The sequence below is a fragment of the Rhinolophus sinicus genome, linkage group LG15 (genome assembly GCF_036562045.2).
Source record: "Rhinolophus sinicus isolate RSC01 linkage group LG15, ASM3656204v1, whole genome shotgun sequence".
Classification (NCBI taxonomy): domain Eukaryota; kingdom Metazoa; phylum Chordata; class Mammalia; order Chiroptera; family Rhinolophidae; genus Rhinolophus; species Rhinolophus sinicus.
In genome coordinates, this window is record NC_133764.1 from 45,513,017 (window position 1) to 45,530,739 (window position 17,723).

Genomic DNA, 17,723 nt, shown 5'->3' on the forward strand with positions numbered 1-17,723 from the left:
ATTCCCCATAGTCCATAGTCATTCACCAGGGCTGTCCTGGGGGTGAGGGATGACCTTGACCTCACCTGCATCTCCCACGGAGGACTCAGCAAGCGTTTCCTCCTAGAACTACAAGTCCTGCATCCGGGCTGCCTCAGCAAGAACTTCCCAGCCCACAGGGCCGCAACGACCTTCGCTTTGTCCGGCCTTTGCTGGTTGGGGAACCGTCCACGTCTTTCCACCCCTCCACGGGGGTCCAGCTCTCCGGCAGCTGCTCCTCCTGGTCTTCCTGAGACTGAGTGTTCACACACACAAACTGCTACACAGTCCTTCGGAGAGCTTCAGCCAGCACCGGCACTGTACCCTGCTCGCTGTGCCATTTGACATGCAGGGAGGCCTGTGGGGTCTCTGCTCCCGCTCCCCACATAAGAACGCAGGATATGGTGAGGCCAAAAAGGAACACCCACGGAGCCATAGGTAGGGGAGTCATACCACTATACTCTCGCTGGCGGCTGGGTGGGAGACACAGGAAACAGGAGCCACACTGTTTGCAACCCTCACTGCACCACTTGCAGGCTCAGCCACCATATTCTTGCTAGCCACCATTTTTTCTGCTAGCGTAGCCACAGCAGTTATATTAGTGGCCAATGGCTCACTGGTTACAGCTGACGGCTAACTAGCCACAGCTGATGGCCATCCAATCACAGTTGATGGCCATTTACTACCTGAGCCAGCACCTTCCTACGTGAGGCCAAGAGCCTGGAAACTGCTTTGTGGGGCTTTGTCCCCACAGCTGGTTATGGAGATGGTTTATAGAGGGAAATGACCTACACCTCCTGGTCTGATCACTTTTTTTTTCTTTTAAAGATTTTACTGGGGAAGGGGAACAGGACTTTATCGGGGAACAGTGTGTACTTCCAGGACTTTTTTCCAAGTCACGTTGTTGTCCTTTCAATCTTAGTTGTGGAGGGTGCCGTTCAGCTTCAAGTTGTTGTCCTTTCAGTCTTAGTTGTGGAGGGTGCAGCTCAGCTCCAGGTCTAGTTGCTGTTGCTAGTTGCAGGGGGCACAGCCCACCATCCCTTGCGGGAGTCGAACCAGCAGCCTTCGGAGTTAGGAGCATGGAGCTCTAACTGCCTGAGCCCCGGGGCCGGCCTCTGATCACTTTTATAGATCTTATTGGGGAGGTGGGTGGGCACCAGCCTGGAACTGTGCCTTTGGAATTCAAACCAGGGCACAAGTAGCTGAGGTTCTATCTTAATCTCCAGGTGTCCCAGCAGTCCCAGCTCTCTATTAAACAAGGCCGGTTTTTCTTTCCTCCCTTTCCACGTGGGCTCCCTTCTACCTCCAGCTCCCACTCCCTACAGTGATCCCCACTGGCGCTGATTCGCAGTCTTTATCCGGCCTGAAAGCTGCTCCCTGGAAGGGCAGGCAGCCAGGCAGGTCTTGGGAGTCCGCTCCACTCCAAGAAGTGGTGCTGGCCTGCGCCCTAGTGGTAGACAGCGGAACTGCAAGTGCTCGGTTCCGGCTCCGCCCCTGTGGGTCAAGGCCTTCTAGGTCACCTGGGAGCCTCTGTCCAATGGGAGGGACCTGTCCCTAAACGGAAGCAGTGGAGCCCGGGACTAAGCTGGGGATCTTGGAGGGAGAAAGGGTGAGGAACATAGAGTATTAGGGAAGCCAGACCAGTGTACAGAAAGGGGGCGTGGGACTCTTGGAGAGGGGCGTGATAGCTAGGAGATCCCACGAAGGGCCAGGACTCTCAGTAGGGCAGGCCCCCGGAGCATGCAGGGTCTGTGCCCTCCTGCTGACTCCCAAGCCTGGAGTTTGGGGAGAGAGTGGGTGCCTTCGTTAGCACACGGCGCATCGAGTGTGTGTGGGGTGCTGAACATCCAGAACTTGAGGGAAGTGTCTTCCCTGAGTGTCTGTTTGCACATGTTGGGAGAGGAGTTCCCTAGGACTGAGTCCTGCCCAGGATGGTGGAGAGGTGTCATGAGAGGGACACACTCATCCCCATTTCTCCCCAGATGGCATTGTGGAGCCCTGACACCCCATGTTCCTGCGACTGCTTTGTCTCGGTGCCTCCGGCCTCCGCCATCCCAGCTGTGATTTTTGCCAAGAACTCAGACCGACCCAGAGACGAGGTTCAGGAGGTGGTGTTTGTACCAGCAGGCACTCACACCCCTGGGAGCCGACTCCAGGTGGGTTAGGCCTTATGGGGTGCCAGGAGGTGGCAGATACAGGCATTCTTCTAAGAACTTTCTCCTCTCCTCTCCACACCTGGGAAACTGCCAGATGTGGTAGAAAGAGCATGAGCTTCAAGTCTACCAGCCTGGACCTAGCCTATTTAACTTTTGTCAGCCTCAGTTTCCTCATCTGCAAAATGGGGATAATAAGACCTTCCTTAAAGGGCTGTGTAGGCCAGCACTTTGTTGTTACCTCCTCCTTTCTAAGTGGACTCTCCCTTTCTCCTCCCTTACTTGCAGTGCACCTACATTGAGGTGGAACAGGTGTCGAAGACCCATGCTGTGATCCTGAGCCGCCCTTCTTGGCTGTGGGGGGCTGAGATGGGCGCCAATGAGCATGGTGTCTGCATTGGCAACGAGGCCGTGTGGACCAAGGAACCAGTTGGGGAGGGGGAAGCCCTGCTGGGCATGGATCTACTCAGGTGTGGCCCCTGCCCTCCCTCATCCTGTGGACACACCAGAAGTCTGGGGCTGAGTACTGACCCAGGCTATTCTCTCCTCCAAGCCAGGTTCACAAGGGCCTCCTTTATGCCCACCTTGCCTTGGTGTCATTGCCAGGAAGGCTGCCCCTGTCCCTCCTCTCTCCTGGCCCCATCCACAGTCTAGTAAAGAGCTCCCAAATGTGGCCACCTCTGGGCCTCTCCTGGCCCAGAAATAGGGCAGTGGTTTTAAATTTCAATAGAAGTAAAGTGTTTGTCACATAGAGTCCAGATTTATAAAACCAATAAAAGTGGAGCAGCTCTGAATGAAGAGAGGTTGGGGGGGCACAACAGTCTCTCTGAGACTGTTTCAGGCCTTTTCATGGAACCCTCGGAGATAGCTTGAAAACCACTGGAATAATTGTGCAATGTTGGCAAATTCTCTATGTGACTTGTGTCTGTCACCAAATCTCTTTGGGTCTCTTTGGTCCACAGTAGTTTCTGCCACCAGCCACTAATATCCCATTGCCCTCTCTTTGTGTCAGGCTGGCTTTAGAACGGAGCAGCTCAGCTCAGGAGGCCTTGCACGTGATCACAGGCTTGCTGGAACACTATGGGCAGGGGGGTAGCTGCCGGGAGGACACCACGCCATTCTGCTACCATAACACCTTCTTGCTGGCTGACCGGACTGAGGCATGGGTGCTGGAGACGGCGGGGAGGCTGTGGGCTGCACAGAGGATCCAGGGTAAGGGGCCCAGTGCTGGGGCCTGTCTCCTAAAAGTGTACCCTTCTCCTAGCCTTGGGGTGGGGGTGGGAAAGAGGGTGGTGACAGGGAAGGCCCAATCCAGATGTAAACCTCTCATGTGGCAGGGCCATCCAGGGAGATGGGAAATGAGCCCACTGGAGAACTTATCCTCCCCCATCACTTAGTTAAGTCTCCTTGTGCTCCAGCCTGCTGCTTCCTCTGGGAAGCCTTCCTGGACTCCCGTGTGGTCAAGTTTCCCCCTTATATGCAAGCAGGGGCCTCTTCATTGCACTCACCAGTTGCAGATTCACATTTATTTCTGTGATTCTTTTGTCTGTCTCCCCCTCCACGAGGGTAGGTTTGTTCTCTTCACCATTGTGTTCTCAGCTCTTCGCTGAGCGCTTGGCTCAGAGTAGGTGTTTAACGATAAATGAGTGACCCCCACCTCCTCCACAGAGGGGGCTCGCAACATCTCCAACCAGTTGAGCATTGGCACAGACATCTCAGCCGAACACCCGGAGCTTCGGACCCATGCCCAGGCCCAGGGCTGGTGGGGTGGCCAGGGCACATTTGACTTCGCTCAGGTCTTCTCCCTGACCCAGCAGCCCGTGCGCATGGAGGCTGCCAAGGCCCGCTTCCGGGCTGGGCAGGAGCTGCTTCAGCAACAGCAAGGTCAGAGAGTGAACGGGATGAGGGCCAGGAGGGCTATGGCAGTGCCAGACTCTCTCCCCTCCTACAGATTCTAGGGGCTTGGTCTGAGGCCGGAGGTCCCCCTTCTGCCCTGGGGGCCCCCTTATCCTGTCCTCCTTGGCAGGGGGCATCACGGCAGAGGTGATGATGGGCATCCTCAGGAACAAGGAGAGTGGCATCTGTATGGACTCTGGGGGCTTCCGCACCACAGCCAGCATGGTGTCCATTCTGCCCCGGGATCCCACACAGCCCTGCATCCATTTCCTCACTGCCACACCGGACCCATCCAGGTGAGAGAATGGGGCTGGGGAGAGTGTGCCAGGCAGGGGAGATGGAGGGACGTGATAGCCCTCAATCCTTCCATCTGTGTCCCATTAGGTCAGTTTTTAAACCTTTCATCTTCGGGGTAGGAGTGGCCCAGGCCCCCCAGGTGCTGTCCCCCACTTTTGGAGCACAGGACCCTGTTCGGACCGTGCCCCGATTCCAGACTCAGGTGGATCGCCGGCACACTCTCTACCGTGGACACCAGGAGGCCCTGGGGCTGATGGAGCGTGACCAGGTAACCCCAAGGGAATAGGAGCCGCCCTGGAGGGATAACTCACCTTCCCCACCCCCTAATGGGACTCTGGAAATATGAAGGGACCTGGAAACGGAGAGACTCCAGGCTGGGGAGTCCCTTCAAAGCCATTTGCCCGGGAGGATGTCCAGCGGTCTGTCCTTTCTCCGGCTCTGTGAGAGAGCAGACATGCCTCCCTTAATCAGGAGGGAAGCCTGTCCTTGGGCCTCATCTCTGCCTTTCCCGGGCAGGATCAGGGGCAGCAGCTGCAGCAGAAGCAGCAGGATCTGGAACAGGAAGGCCTGGAGGCTGTGCGGGGTCTGTTGGCTGGGGAGTGGGCCCCACCCCCCCAGGAGCTGGGTGGCCTCTTCCAGGCCTTTGTGGAGAGGGAGAGTCAGGCGTATGCCTGAGCACCGCCATCCCTCCCAGCCTGCAGTGGGGTGAAGAGGCTGGGGGTGAGCCTTGGTCCCCTGGGGTAGTGGGATCAGAGCTCTCTTCATGCCCCCAGCCTTTTTCTGAGGGGCCAGCTTGGCCTTTGCCTTAATAAATGTGTTTTATTTATTACATGTTTTACTGATTGCTCCCCCTGAGATGCCCCAGTGAGGTGAAAGACATCCTCAGGGCCTGGAGACACTTTATTGGGACAGGCTCCTGCCTCGGATGAGGGCTCTGAGGAGGAGGCAAGGCCCACTCCGCTCCTTGTTCTGGCCCAGTCCTTGTTCCTGTGGCTGCACTTCATTTCTTGATTCTTCTGGTCATAGTTTTGGTTGTGCTAGGGGCCCCAGCCAGAGAGGCCTTGGGGGCTGCAGCTGCTCTGGCCCCCTTCCTTGTCTGGACAGTGCTTTGGGGGCCACTGGAAACCAGACGGCACAGTTTCTTGGTGGCACAGGAGGCTTGTGGCAAGGAGGTGGGCTCATGGGATGTCTCCTTGCTCTGCCTGGGAGTGACTATAGGGCTGCTGTCCCCAGCCATGGACCTCCCGGGCAGCAGGGGGAGCTCAGTGAGGACAGGCTGTGTCTCCATCCTCAGGAGGTGCTCCGTCAGGGCTGCTTGCTGCCTCTGTTCCTTGTGCCTGCTCATGTCCTGCTCTAGCTCCTTGAGGAAGCCTGTGAGGGCCAGGATGGTGGGTGTCAGATAGAGCCTGGTCCCGGCGGGAGGGCCCCTGGGCTGAGGGAGAAGGTCTCTGGCTGAGCTGAGCAAACTGCCATCCCTAACAGGAAGGCACCTGAGGCTGAGGTGGGGAGGACGAGTCACCTGCGTGCCCAGGCTGACACCTGGCCCTGGCATTGTCCTCCTCCAGCCCAGATGCTGATCTGGGCTTGGGGCCACTTTCCCAGACCCCACAGGGCAAGGGTAAGCTCTGGGGAGGCTGCAAGCCTTAGAAATCAGCGTCACCTCGCTCTGAGCAGAACGGGCCACTCAGCTCCGGGAACTCCTCATCCGAGGCTTCATCCTCCTCGTCCGAGGTCCAGCGCTCCGACACAGGCTGCCCGTCCAGGTCCAGGAGCAGTGGCAGGGCTCTTGTCACCAGCTTCCTGCAGAGAAGAAAGCAGAGGTTACGCTGGAGGGCACACAGGGTGTGGAGCCTGGGAGGAGGCGCAGACACAGTTACAGCACCCACAGTGTTCCCCACAGTGAGAGGGAAGATGGGCCTGTGGTCATCCCCAAAGAGCTAAGGGCTGGCTCCATTTGGAGTTACGGGGGTGTAAGAGAAAAAGTGGCTGACTTGAGCTGGGGTGGGGGTGGAGAAGGTGCCATGCGCCAGGACTACACGTTTGTAGGCTGAGAAGGAGCCCACACAGAGATAGTAAGAGGAGTTCAGCCATCACCCCTTTTTTCCCACCTCACCTGTAGCCATCCTGGTTGGTGCAGCAGTTTCCAGCCAGGTTGAGGATGAGAAGGCTCTGGGGGAACTCATCTGCTCACACCAAAGTGGGGGAATAATGAGGTCCTCATACCCACCGTCCAGCCCAAAGCCACTGTCTCTGCACAGCCCCCAGAACCCCTGGAGGTTGTGCCGTTAGTGCAAGCACAGGGAGATGGGGGCAGAGAGGAAGGAGGGCTCTGCATGGAGCCAGGGTGAGGGCATTCCTACCCAGCTTGAGTTGTTCTATCAGGTTCTTAGAAAGGTCCAGAAACTGGAGGTGTAGCAGGTCACGGAGGTTTTCCACCTGCCTGATTTGGTTTCCTGCCAGAGACAGGAAGCTGTAGGGGAAGGGAGGGGTGCAGAGAAAGAGCTGAGTCACAGAACAGCTGAGGAAAGGAAGAGGGCACCAGGCACTTGGGCCCCTGGGTAGGCAGCTGGATGACAAGGTGGGACACATGGCCTTCTGGGATGAGAAGCAGAGCTAGGCTCACTGGATCCTCAGCTGATAAGCTAGGCTTGGAGAGGTTTGAACCAGTTATATGGGGTGTTACCAGGTTTCTTCCCCTTCACCCTCTCCCTTCTCCCCACCACCCTGCCTGAATCTTGGCACCACATACCGCAAGGAGGGGATGCAGGCCAGGTTCTCAATTTGCTGGATCTTATTCTGCGGGAAGAAACCAAGGTGGGGAAACCAAGCTGAGGTTAGCTGGGTGGGGGAACCTTTAAAGGGACAAAGCCCCAAGACCATGTCTACTCTAGCACTGGGGAATGATGACCCAAGTCCCTGAACTGGTTGTCACTGCCTCGATATGATTTGCTTTCTCCAGGTGGATGGTTAAGGGCGTAAACTTGGGGCTAGCTAAACTTGATTAAAATATACCCTGCTCACCCCACAACCAAAGAGTGACCTAGAAATAAGAGAAGGAAACCAAAGCTCCACAGGGAAATGGAAAAGGCCTTGGTAGGGGGAAGATTGCATACACGGAGGGAACAAGGAACATATAACATTTCGATTTGTAAAGTGTCTCTGGGGAAAGTTTCAGGGAGCTGGGTATATTCAACCTGGGTGAGGCAGAAAGGTCAATCAACACCCCACCCCCACTGACAAACAGCCTTCAAGGTTCTGAAGGTTCTGGTTCCCTCTTCTTCAAAATAGGAAATGGGCTTGAGCTAGATAACGAGAGATTTATGGTAGACACCAAAAAGAGCTTTTAGACTAAGAAAAGTGTCTGACAAAAAAACAGTGACTCAAGAACATGATCAAGATCTGTTTTGGGAGGATTGGTCTTTCAATTCAGGAGAATTCCTTGTTTATCTGGGAACGATTTCTATGACAGTCTGCCTGTCCAAACACCAGGGAATGGGCAAGATGACCTGGTTGGCTCCTTTCAGATTAGACAGACTTGAACCACAGGGAGCAAGTGGGGAGGAAGGGCAGGGGGCAAGAAATTACCGCTTGCAGATAGAGGCTATGAAGATTCTGGAGGCCTTCTAGGTTCCTGATACTGGTAATCCCCTCCCGGTCCAGGCGGACAGTCTGTAGTTCAGCGAGAGTGTGAAACCTGGGGGAAGGGGCAGTAGGGTGACAGTGCCACTTGTGTGGTCTCTTAGCAGGGAAGATGGGAAGAGGGGAAGAGAGGTGTTTCAAGGAGGACTGGATGGCTAAGTGACTTTGATCAGATGTCAGGAACACCTTCTTGACTCATGAGCTGGTGCCCAGATCATGAAATTGGATTGATTTGGAGACCTGGGTCTCTGTCAGTAGCACTGGAAGGATCAGAGTGAGAGAGAAGTCAGGGCCCTTTAACTGGGAACCTCGGTGATGGCAGCTTATAGTTCCTGGAGAGACTCGGAGGCAAAGGAAGCCTTCCTCGATGGTGGAGGCAGGGGCTGGGATGAGATGAGACAATCTTTGCAGGAAGACCCTTTCTCACCTCCCTTTTGAGTGGTCCATGGAGGGAAAAATCAGTTGTTCCATCCACCCATTCATTAATTCTACAACATTTACTGAGTGCTCACTAGAGATAAATGAGAGAGCCCCTGCCCATTACTATTAGGGAAGCAGGCCAAACATCTATGACAAGTGGATGACAGAGCCAAATACAAGAGACTAAGGTAATACATAGTCTGTACACTGAGTCCAGAGTAGGGGAATCAGGGAATACTTCCTGGAGGAGGTGACTCGAGTAGGAGTTAGCCAGCAAGATGAGAGGGGGATGAGGAGAAAGCATTTCAAACAGAAGGAATAGTATGTGCGAATCCAGCCCTTCTCGAACTTTAATGTGCCCATGAATCCCTTGGGGGTCTTGTTAAAATGCAAATTCTGATTCAGTAGGTCTGGCATAGGTCTGAGGGCTTTCATTTCTAACAAGCTCCCAGGTGATGCTGATGTTGCTGTGCCCCTCCCTCCCCTCCAGCACCACTCTGAGTAGTAAGGTACTAAGGTGTGAGAACATGGGGTCTTAGAGGAATTGCACACTTGTGGAGAATGGCAAGAAATAAGGCTGAACGGGGAGTAGGGTCAACTCATGCTAAGGTGTTTGAATTTTATTTTGGAAGGTTCTATCAGGGAGTGCCTGATCAGATTTGTCATGTGAAAGGATCACTTTGGCAACAGTGAGGGGAGCCTAGACTATGCTCAGGGAGGCGAATTAGGAGTTTCTCAAGAGGTGATGACAGCCTTATTTAAGGCAGTTGAGTGGGCATGGTGGAAAAGAAATAGAACGATTTTTAAGGAGGGAAAATCAATTGGACATTACCACCGATTAGATGTGGAGTAAGAGAGGGACAAAGATTAGCTGGCAAGACAGCACAGCTCAGGGGACTGGTCATGCTGTGTTTCAATCTTCCAGCACTCTTATCTCGCCCGTGCACTCACATCTTCTCTGACAGATCCTCATCCTCAGGGAAGGTTAAGTTACGTTTCGTGATAAGGGCTTCAGTAATGCACACGCCCCCTTCCTCTGGACCCTGGGCAAGCTTGGCTGTGAAAAGATGGGTCCAACGGTTACATTTCCTTATTCTTGGAGACCTGACCCGACTGTTATCCAACTGTTCTACTCACCATCCCGCCTCTCTACTCACCTCCGGGCATGATGGCCTGGGTCGGGATTGGAACGAAGAGCAGAGCAGCTTGGACAGCTCCTGGGGATGGAATCCAGGATGATATGAAGAGAGAAGCTCAGAAACTTAGGGGACAGGGGTTGATTTAGAGCGAATTATTGAGGTGGGGTAGAAGACAAAAGTAAATCGAAGAGGAGAGTCTGGAGTTTGAGGGGTGTAGAGGGGCTCTGCTGGCCGCAGGCTGCGGGAGGGTGGTGTACGCAGTTGCAGGAGAGCAGCTCAGTGGATTCAGGCGTCGTTGCTAGGAGACAGGACGCCAGGTGGGGCGTGGGGGGAGGGCTCTCAGTTGCGGGGCTCAGCGCATGCGGATTACTGCTCCAGGCGGCGGGTCCGCCCACTACTTCCGGCCCCACAATCCTTAGCCCCTTCCGTCTCGCTGGACTCGTCTATTCTTCCGGTGGCAATGGCTGCGTCGGTGGCTGGGATGCTGCGAGGGGGTCTCCTGCCCCAGGCGGGTAAGGAGCGGCCCAGGTCATCACGGCACGTTACGGCTGGTGCTCTCTAATCCTCGTCTCCCCATTTCTACGACTGATCCCCTCCGTAATCTCTGACCCCAGACAACTCCCGATGACCTCAGCTGGATCGCCGGCCTCCTTCCCCAATCTAATTCCCTGTGACTCCACAGACTCTAGTAATAACCGCGACACAGCAGCAGCGTCGACAACCACATTTGTCGACAACCGTATTTTCTACGCCGCAGTCCCCCTGCCTTCTTTGGGTTTTTGTAACCCACCACCCAGGTTTTGCTCGCTTCCAGTTTGCTTAGACCACTCCCCGCCCCGACCTGTCTTTTTAAGGTCTCAGCCTAAATGTCACCTCAGTCCTGCCCTCGCCACCCTCTGCAAAGCAGGTTTCCCCTGTTAAATTCCTTGTACCCTGTTTATTGACCCCTTAGCCCATCACAAGCTATAATTTTGCATTTGTTTATCTCTCCATTAGCATTTTAACTCCATCAGGGCAGAACCATGTTCATTCAGCATAGCTAACAGGTGTATTCGTGCCTGACATTTGGCATACAATAGGTATTTGTTTAATGAATGATATTGAGCACTTATTACAGGCCAGGCATAGTGATAAACGCTTTACATGTATTATCTCATTTAAATCTTAAGCATCTTATGAAGAGGGCGTTCTCATCCCCTTTTTACAGATGAAGAAACTCAAATTTAGACCAGTCAAGTGACTGGTCAAGGTCACAGCTAGTAAGTGGCAGAAGAGAGATTAAAATATGATTCCACCCGATCTACAGCCTGTGCTCTTAACAGTTAGGTTTTGTGACCGCTGGTACTCTCCAGACTCTCTGACTGTTAGAGCCACCTTCTAGCTGAACTTTTCCCAGAGATCCCACCCTAGTCTTGGGAAGGACTGAAAGGGGGAAGCTCTAGCTTGGGTTTTTTTGTCGAGGATGAAGGGGTCACTTTGGCTCAGTACTTTGCAGCGGTTCCTTTGTCTTTTGAAGGGTGCTCTCCAGCAATGCCTGCAAACAAGTAGAGTGGAGGGAAGGGAGACTTGTTTGGGGGAGCTGTGAGGGCGGCGTAACTTTTTTTCCCTTTTGCTTCAAATCATGGGAGAAGACTTCAGAGCAATGCTTAGAGAAGTGTTTTTCCAACTTCAGCATCAGCATCACCTGGAGGGCCTGTTCAAACACTGTTTGCTGGGCTCCACTCCAGAGCTCCTGATTCAGGAAGTCTAGAATGGGGCCTGAGAACTGGTATTTCTAAGACTTTCCCGGTTGTTGCTGATGTTGCTGGTTGGGGGTGGGGGCACACTTTGAGAACCACTGATTTAGACCAGAGGTTGGCAGATTATGGCAGGGCTAGTCCATGGGTTTTTTTTGTGTGTTTTTTTTTCAGATTGTATTGGTGAAGGGTAACAGGACTTTATTGGGGAACAGTGTGTACTTCCAGGACTTTTATTTCCAAGTCAAGTTGTTGTCCTTTCAATCTTAGTTGCGGAGGGCGCAGCTCCAGGTCCAGTTGCCGTTGCTAGTTGCAGGGGGCAGAACCCACCATTCCTTGCAGGACTCAAGGAGTTGGGACTCGAGGAGTTGAACCGGCAACCTTGTGGTTGAGAGCCCACTGGCCCATGTGGGAATTGAACCGGCAACCTTCGGAGTTAGGAGCATGGAGCTCCAACCGCCTGAGCCACCGGGCCAGCCCTAGTCCATGTTTTATAAATAGAATTTTATTGGAACTTAGCCACATCTATTTGTTTATATATTACCTATGGCTGCTTTTGTGATACAGTAGCAGAGTTGAGTAGTAGTGACAGAGACTGTTTGGCTCTGAAACTTAAAATATTAGCTATTTGGTCATTTAAGAAAAAGTTTGCTCAATTCTCTCCCCATCTCCCTTTTTTTAATGTGTTCAAAATACTTTCTCTTTGGTTCTCATCTTTTTTCCTCATCTCTGTGCATAAAGAAGCACTGGAGTGATGGGAACCTCAAAGGATCAAGCAACTGACCTACGGTCATCCATTAAAAGAGAAGGTTTGGGGGTTCAGTATTTCTGGCAGGAAATGTTTCATCTCACTCTAACGCTGAGTCTAGCTCTGTGAGCCATGGTTATTTCTGCCTAGAGGATGGGCTTTGTCTCCATCTGGGGCGGACTGGATCTCATTGCACTAGCATTTCTCCTAGGCCGGCTGCCCACCCTTCAGACTGTCCGTTGTGGCTCCAAGGCTGTTACCCGCCACCGTCGTGTGATGCACTTTGAACGGCAAAAGCTGATGGCTGTGACTGAGTATATCCCCCCCAAACCTGCTGTCAATCCAAGATGCCTAACACGTCCTTCCAGGCCCCCACAGGAGGTGAGGAGGAGAGTGGTCATGTCACTTGATGGTGGGATGGTGGATTAAAGTGATCTTGTCTCTGTGGCCGTAATGAAGTAGGACTGTAGGACACAATCGTCCACATCATTACTTACTTACTTTGACCCCCGTGACCCAGATGCTTTAAAATGGAATTTGCGCTTGATTTGGCATTAGTCTTTGGGCTCTGTGGATTGGATGGGCCTCCTAAATTTCTTTCAGTCTTTACTTGTCTCCAGAAATATGTGTGTGAAAGCTATCCAAGCAGGTGGAGGGAGGGGATAGTATCTCTGTCCCCTCTTGAAGTACTTGAAGTTTCCATGTTTTCCTAGAAGAATGATAGGGATTTTTCTGTTCTTATAATAGAACAGAAAGACCAGTGGGGAATTTGTGACTTTACGGTGGTTCCTGTTATTGTAGTAACTAAGAAATTCTAGTTTTTGTTTGGCTACTGTTGCATAAGGACTATTTGGCTGTCCTCTCCAGCAGTGGATGGGATGTGGGTAGGTGAGCAGCAACTGCAGCCTGAGTGATTTAGGTCAGATGTCAGACACTGATGCAAGAGGTTAATGAGTTGTTTGGCCGAGATTCCTCAAGGACTTAATGGTTGGCCAGAACCCACGCATCTGGGTTTTCTCCCCATGAAAGCAAAGAGCTATCTGAAATGAGCCCTGAAAGGTCAACCTGTAGAGTGCTTGACAAACCATGTTTTAATGTCTGGAATTCTTTCAGCAGGATTTAGCTATTGCCCAACCAGAAGTGACTGATAGAAAAATGGATTGATAGCCCCCAACTCAGACAACAGTGAAGTCATTAGGTGGAATTTTCCTACACGTTTTCCCCCCCATAATTTTTCTTAAGCCAATAGTGCTTGCTACCTCATAATTATAGAAGACTAGAACAGCACCATGCAGTAGAACTTTCTGGGATGATATTCTACATTTGACTGTCTATTGAGCACTTGAAATGGGGCTAGTGTGACGGAGGATCTGAATTCTTAATTGTATTTAATTTTAATTAATTTAAATGTAAATAGCCACATGTGGCAAGCAGCTACTGCATTGGACAGGGAAGATCTAGAGTCTAGATTTAGCACAATAGTGAATCTTCCATATTTTACCTTGTATGTATTAATATTTTCATGGAATTCTGCAAAGAGCACCATGACTTCCAGGTACTCCACTGGTTCAGTAAATTTTAGAATCATTGCTGTGGTACGAAAATAAATCTCTTACACAGCGTTTATGGAGATCTGTGAATATATTCTCAGGTTCACAAGTTCTCAACTTTGAGAAACAGTGTCTTAAGAAAATGAAGTCTTGTTCTGTGAAAATGCCTCAATTTTGAATTAACACTGCAAAGGAGTTATTTTGTATTTATAGTTGGTAAAGTAACTCAACATGAGTATAGTGTCAGAGGGATAATTGAAGTAATTTTGACAACATTATTGTCAAATAATGTTGACTGGGTCAGACTACTGACCAGTTTGGGGGGACTGAGTGTTCTCAAGTTTGAGAAACCCCATTCTAAAGACTGCAGTTATCAAACGAAAGTGAAAGGATAGAGAGGGAGATGGAACGTGTCTCAGAGTCAGGGGCCCAACTGTCCTGCCTGTACCCTGATCTGCCCCACATTTTGGCATCACTGGAAGTCCAGCACCCAACCCCGAGGGAGTAAGGGGTGCAAGGAGAAGAGGCAGCTTACGTCCCCTTGGTCATCCCTTCCTGACTTCAGGAGACTGGCCTCATCCGGCTCCTCCGTCGGGAGATCGCAGCTGTTTTCCGAGACAACCGAATGATAGCTGTCTGCCAGAATGTGGCCCTCAGTGCAGAGGACAAGCTTCTTATGCGGCACCGGCTACGGAAACACAAGATCTTGATGAAGGTCTTCCCTAACCAGGTAGGGAGCGGCCCTACTCATGGGCCCTGCCCGTGTCCCGCCCCCCGCCAGCTCAGACCCCAGCATCTCTCCCTCCATAGGGCACTTCAGCTGCTCCACTGTACCAGCAAACGTCTAGTCTGGGGCCTAAACTGCAATCCGGGAGGAGACCTTCAGCCTGATACCGTCTGTGACCATGGTGGGCGGTTCTTCCTCCCACTCATCCCCAGTAAACCCTTCTTTCCTGGCCTTCCAGGTGCTGAAGCCCTTCCTGGAAAGTTCCAAGTACCAAAACCTGCTTCCCCTTTTTGTGGGGCACAACCTCCTGCTGGTCAGTGAAGAGCCCAAGGTCAAGGAGATGATGCGAATCTTGAAGGGTGTGCCTTTCCTGCCACTGCTAGGTGAGTAAGCACCCTGCCGCCGGTTGGTGAGGTAAAGGGAGCAGGTGCTACAGGAGCCGGGTGCCTGCTGTCTGCTGGGCATGAGTGAGTGAAACCGTGGACATCCTCTCACAGAGGGGACCTGAGCCCACAGCACCATTTGTCAGGGCGGCCTGTGTCATTCTTACACCTGTGTTGGCTCAGCTGCCTGGCATCACTTCTGCACTGGAGGGAAGATTAGGGAAAGGAGAGAGGGCTCTACTGGGGGGAGGCAGTTCAGACTCTTTGAGTCTAGCAGTGAGGTAGTAGGTGCAGAAACCCACACAAAGATACTTAAAACAGATAGCCCAAGTAAAGGGTGCTGAAGGACAGTGAGCAATGTTCTCCAGAACCCCCTGATTCTAAGAGTCCCCAGAGGTGCTGCTTCTCTCTAGAAGACTGATTTTGTCGGCCTCTGTGGGAGGAGGCAGGAATCTGTGCTTATAATGCCCCAATCTCCCAGACACAGACAAACGCACACTCCATGGTTCTTTAAGAAAGTTTAGGAAACAGTGACTTAGTGGGGGTCAGGCCAGGTAGATGCTTCCTGTAAGGGTGTTCTAGGGCAGAGTTAGGAAGAAGGGGAGGGGATCAGTGCTGGAGTAGGCCTGGGGCAGGGCACTGTGGGAACGAGATGGCGGAAGGCGGGGAGCTAGAGAAGGGCAGTGCCAACGGTCCCTGGGTTGGAATGCTGTTTTCAGAGAAGGGCATTTGCGGGGCGCCCAGCTGACCCTGTGTTCTTCCAGGTGGCTGCATCGATGACACCATCCTCAGCAGGCAGGGCTTCATCATTTACTCCAAGCTTCCCAGCCTGGCCTTGGTGCAGGGCGAGCTGGTAGGAGGGCTCAGCTTCCTGATGGCCCACACCCACTCCCTGCTTCAGTACCAGCCCCTCCAGCTGACGGCCCTGTTGGATCAGTACGTCAGACAGCAACACGAGGGGGACCCCGTCATGCCAGCCAGTGGGCAGCCCAGTCCTCCTGACCCTGTTCCGGACTCATAGCCAGCCGTGTACCCAGCCTGCCCATAAGCACACCCTGCCCCATGGGCTGTGCTGTCCTTCCGGAGATGTGGAAGAACTTGGGGTGGGGGTGGCGTGTGTTCCCTGCCTTCTACTGACGATGACCTCCTCAGACACGGGGCCACTTGGAGATAAAGAAGGAGTCCATTTCCTTGGAGGCTTTTAATCACTGTCTCCGTCCTTACATTTTCCATCTTGGGACCTGACAAGAGCGAAGTCTCAGCTCTCCATGTCCAAGGCAGAGAAGCTGAAGAGATGAGGACATCGCCCCTTCACTGTCCCTTGCACATGTCTCTCCAGCCTGTCCCCTCATGTGTCAAAATAGCAAAACTGAATAATTGTGCTAAGAATGGCTACTTTGGGGAGCCTATTGTGGCAGGCTGCATGCTAACCACTTTCCATATTAGTTCTTTTCTTTCTCACCATGTTAGCCCCATTTCACAGAGAAGAAAACTTAAGAGGCAGAAAAGTTAGAGCCTGTCCAAGGTCGTACCGTTGGTAAGTGGCAGATCAAGGACCTGAACCTGGCTCTCTGCTCTGAAGCTCATGCCCTGGATTTCTACACTAGAGGAAGCTCTCCACCCTGTGCCATGTTGTGGAAACATTGGGAACATTGCTTTATAATAAAAAGAAATGCAGGTTACTTTAGTCTGTTTTTCTGTTTATCAGCTTATTCTCCCTGTAGACTTATTCTCAGGGTCGTCTCTGATTCTCACTTCCCTTAGAAAATCCTCCTTCCCATGTCCAAGCCTTTTACTTCCTTGTCCCTACTTTCACAGATGACATTGCTTCATGCTTGTCCTTTTGAAGGCAGCTGCCAGCTTTGCACAGTAGCTAACATGTCTCAGCTGGTTCTGAGCAAAGGAGCTGGGGAAAAACCGGGATTCTATATTAATGAGGGGGTCTGACGGCTCTCAAGTAGAAGGCCTCGTCGAAGTCTTGGGGAACAAAAGTTCCTGATGAAGGAGAGGGCGTTGAACTAGAAGCCCACCCTCGTCCTTGGAGCTCTGGGTGGGAATGGGCGATGTGGGGAGAGTGGCTGTTGAGCATTCCTCCTGGACTTGGAGCAATGCCTCAGTCCTGGACAGGCACCTGCCTGGCAGTGGTGACCAGCAGCTCTTCCGTGGCCTGGTCCGGGGCCAACCGCCCACAGTGCCCAGCTCCGTGCCGGACACCCAATGTGATGTGAAATGGCGCCTGAGATGCCAGAGTCAGTGTGGCCAGTGCTTCCCGGTGCTCTCCCTGACCCCCAGAATCATCAGTGCTGACAGCATCCTCTTGGGGTAGTCAGAGCAGTGCTGAGGTTCTGAAAGGCACAGAGAGCAAGCAGGCTCTCCTGAGAGATGTGTAAGATCCCAGAGGGTCAGCCAAGGCCATGTGGGGATGAAATGGATGGGGGGAGTAGCCTAAGTCATTTCTGGATCAAGGAAAAACCCCACATTGCACCCTTCCCTGCTGGTGGTGCTTGAGGCCCCACCACTAAAATCCCTTTTTCCAGAAAGTGGCTTCACAGCACTTAAAGCTGTTTGTTTCACATTCGTTTGAATGAATTTTAGACCTTTCTCAAGAGCTGACTTTGAAAATGAGAATGGAGCAGCTGAACACAGTACTCCAGCAGAAGGGCAGAAGTGCTCAGAATGGGAGGGTACCCAAATTGGCTCCAGCTAGCCCTTTAACAGCCAGCTGCTTCCTGCCCCAGACCGGCTCCTGGTGCAGAGACTCAGCAGGTTGGGGTTTTGTCTTACTGCATAGGTGCTTCCAGCCCCCCCACGCCATCAGGCCTGACCAGTGACAGCCTCTGTAGGGGCCACCAGCTGCCCCATTTGAGCCTTGACTGCACTGCTGACTGCTCTTGGCACTGTCTATTGTGGTCCCAAAGGGGCATCCATCCTTTCCCATCAACTTGATACCTATGCTGGTTCCAAATTTTGCAATCTATTTTCAGATGTAAAACGAGAGGCAGGAGTTAATAAGGAAG

At 52.5% G+C, this 17,723-nt stretch overlaps 3 protein-coding genes across 5 annotated transcripts; 2 read left to right on the forward strand and 1 right to left on the reverse strand.

Moving 5' to 3' along the window:
• Positions 1-1,353: 1,353 nt before the first annotated feature.
• On the forward strand, positions 1,354-5,190 carry SCRN2 (secernin 2). Of its 3 annotated transcripts, none has more exons than XM_019740680.2 (8): positions 1,354-1,627; positions 2,001-2,174; positions 2,460-2,641; positions 3,184-3,383; positions 3,840-4,055; positions 4,198-4,363; positions 4,484-4,632; positions 4,881-5,017. In XM_019740680.2, the coding sequence occupies exons 2-7, from the start codon at positions 2,001-2,003 to the stop codon at positions 4,626-4,628; spliced, it is 1,083 nt and encodes a 360-aa protein (XP_019596239.2). In that variant the 5' UTR covers positions 1,354-1,627; the 3' UTR covers positions 4,629-4,632; positions 4,881-5,017. The 3 variants fall into 3 exon arrangements, with proteins under 3 accessions (XP_019596239.2, XP_019596238.2, XP_019596241.2); XM_019740679.2 differs by having other exon boundaries at positions 1,532-1,627; positions 4,452-4,632; positions 4,881-5,190; XM_019740682.2 differs by lacking the exon at positions 2,001-2,174 and having other exon boundaries at positions 1,541-1,627; positions 4,452-4,632; positions 4,881-5,190.
• Positions 5,191-5,195: 5 nt separating this feature from the next.
• LRRC46 (leucine rich repeat containing 46) lies at positions 5,196-9,983 on the reverse strand. Its single transcript, XM_019740684.2, has 8 exons — positions 9,581-9,983; positions 9,375-9,480; positions 7,950-8,058; positions 7,114-7,160; positions 6,725-6,834; positions 6,478-6,547; positions 6,025-6,164; positions 5,196-5,735 (listed from the first exon to the last, which is right to left on the reverse strand). Exons 1-8 carry the CDS (start codon positions 9,588-9,590, stop codon positions 5,365-5,367), a joined length of 963 nt encoding a protein of 320 aa, XP_019596243.2. The 5' UTR covers positions 9,591-9,983; the 3' UTR covers positions 5,196-5,364.
• On the forward strand, positions 9,956-16,393 carry MRPL10 (mitochondrial ribosomal protein L10). Its single transcript, XM_019740686.2, has 5 exons — positions 9,956-10,074; positions 12,258-12,427; positions 14,162-14,326; positions 14,562-14,706; positions 15,471-16,393. The coding sequence occupies exons 1-5, from the start codon at positions 10,023-10,025 to the stop codon at positions 15,725-15,727; spliced, it is 789 nt and encodes a 262-aa protein (XP_019596245.2). The 5' UTR covers positions 9,956-10,022; the 3' UTR covers positions 15,728-16,393.
• Positions 16,394-17,723: the final 1,330 nt, after the last annotated feature.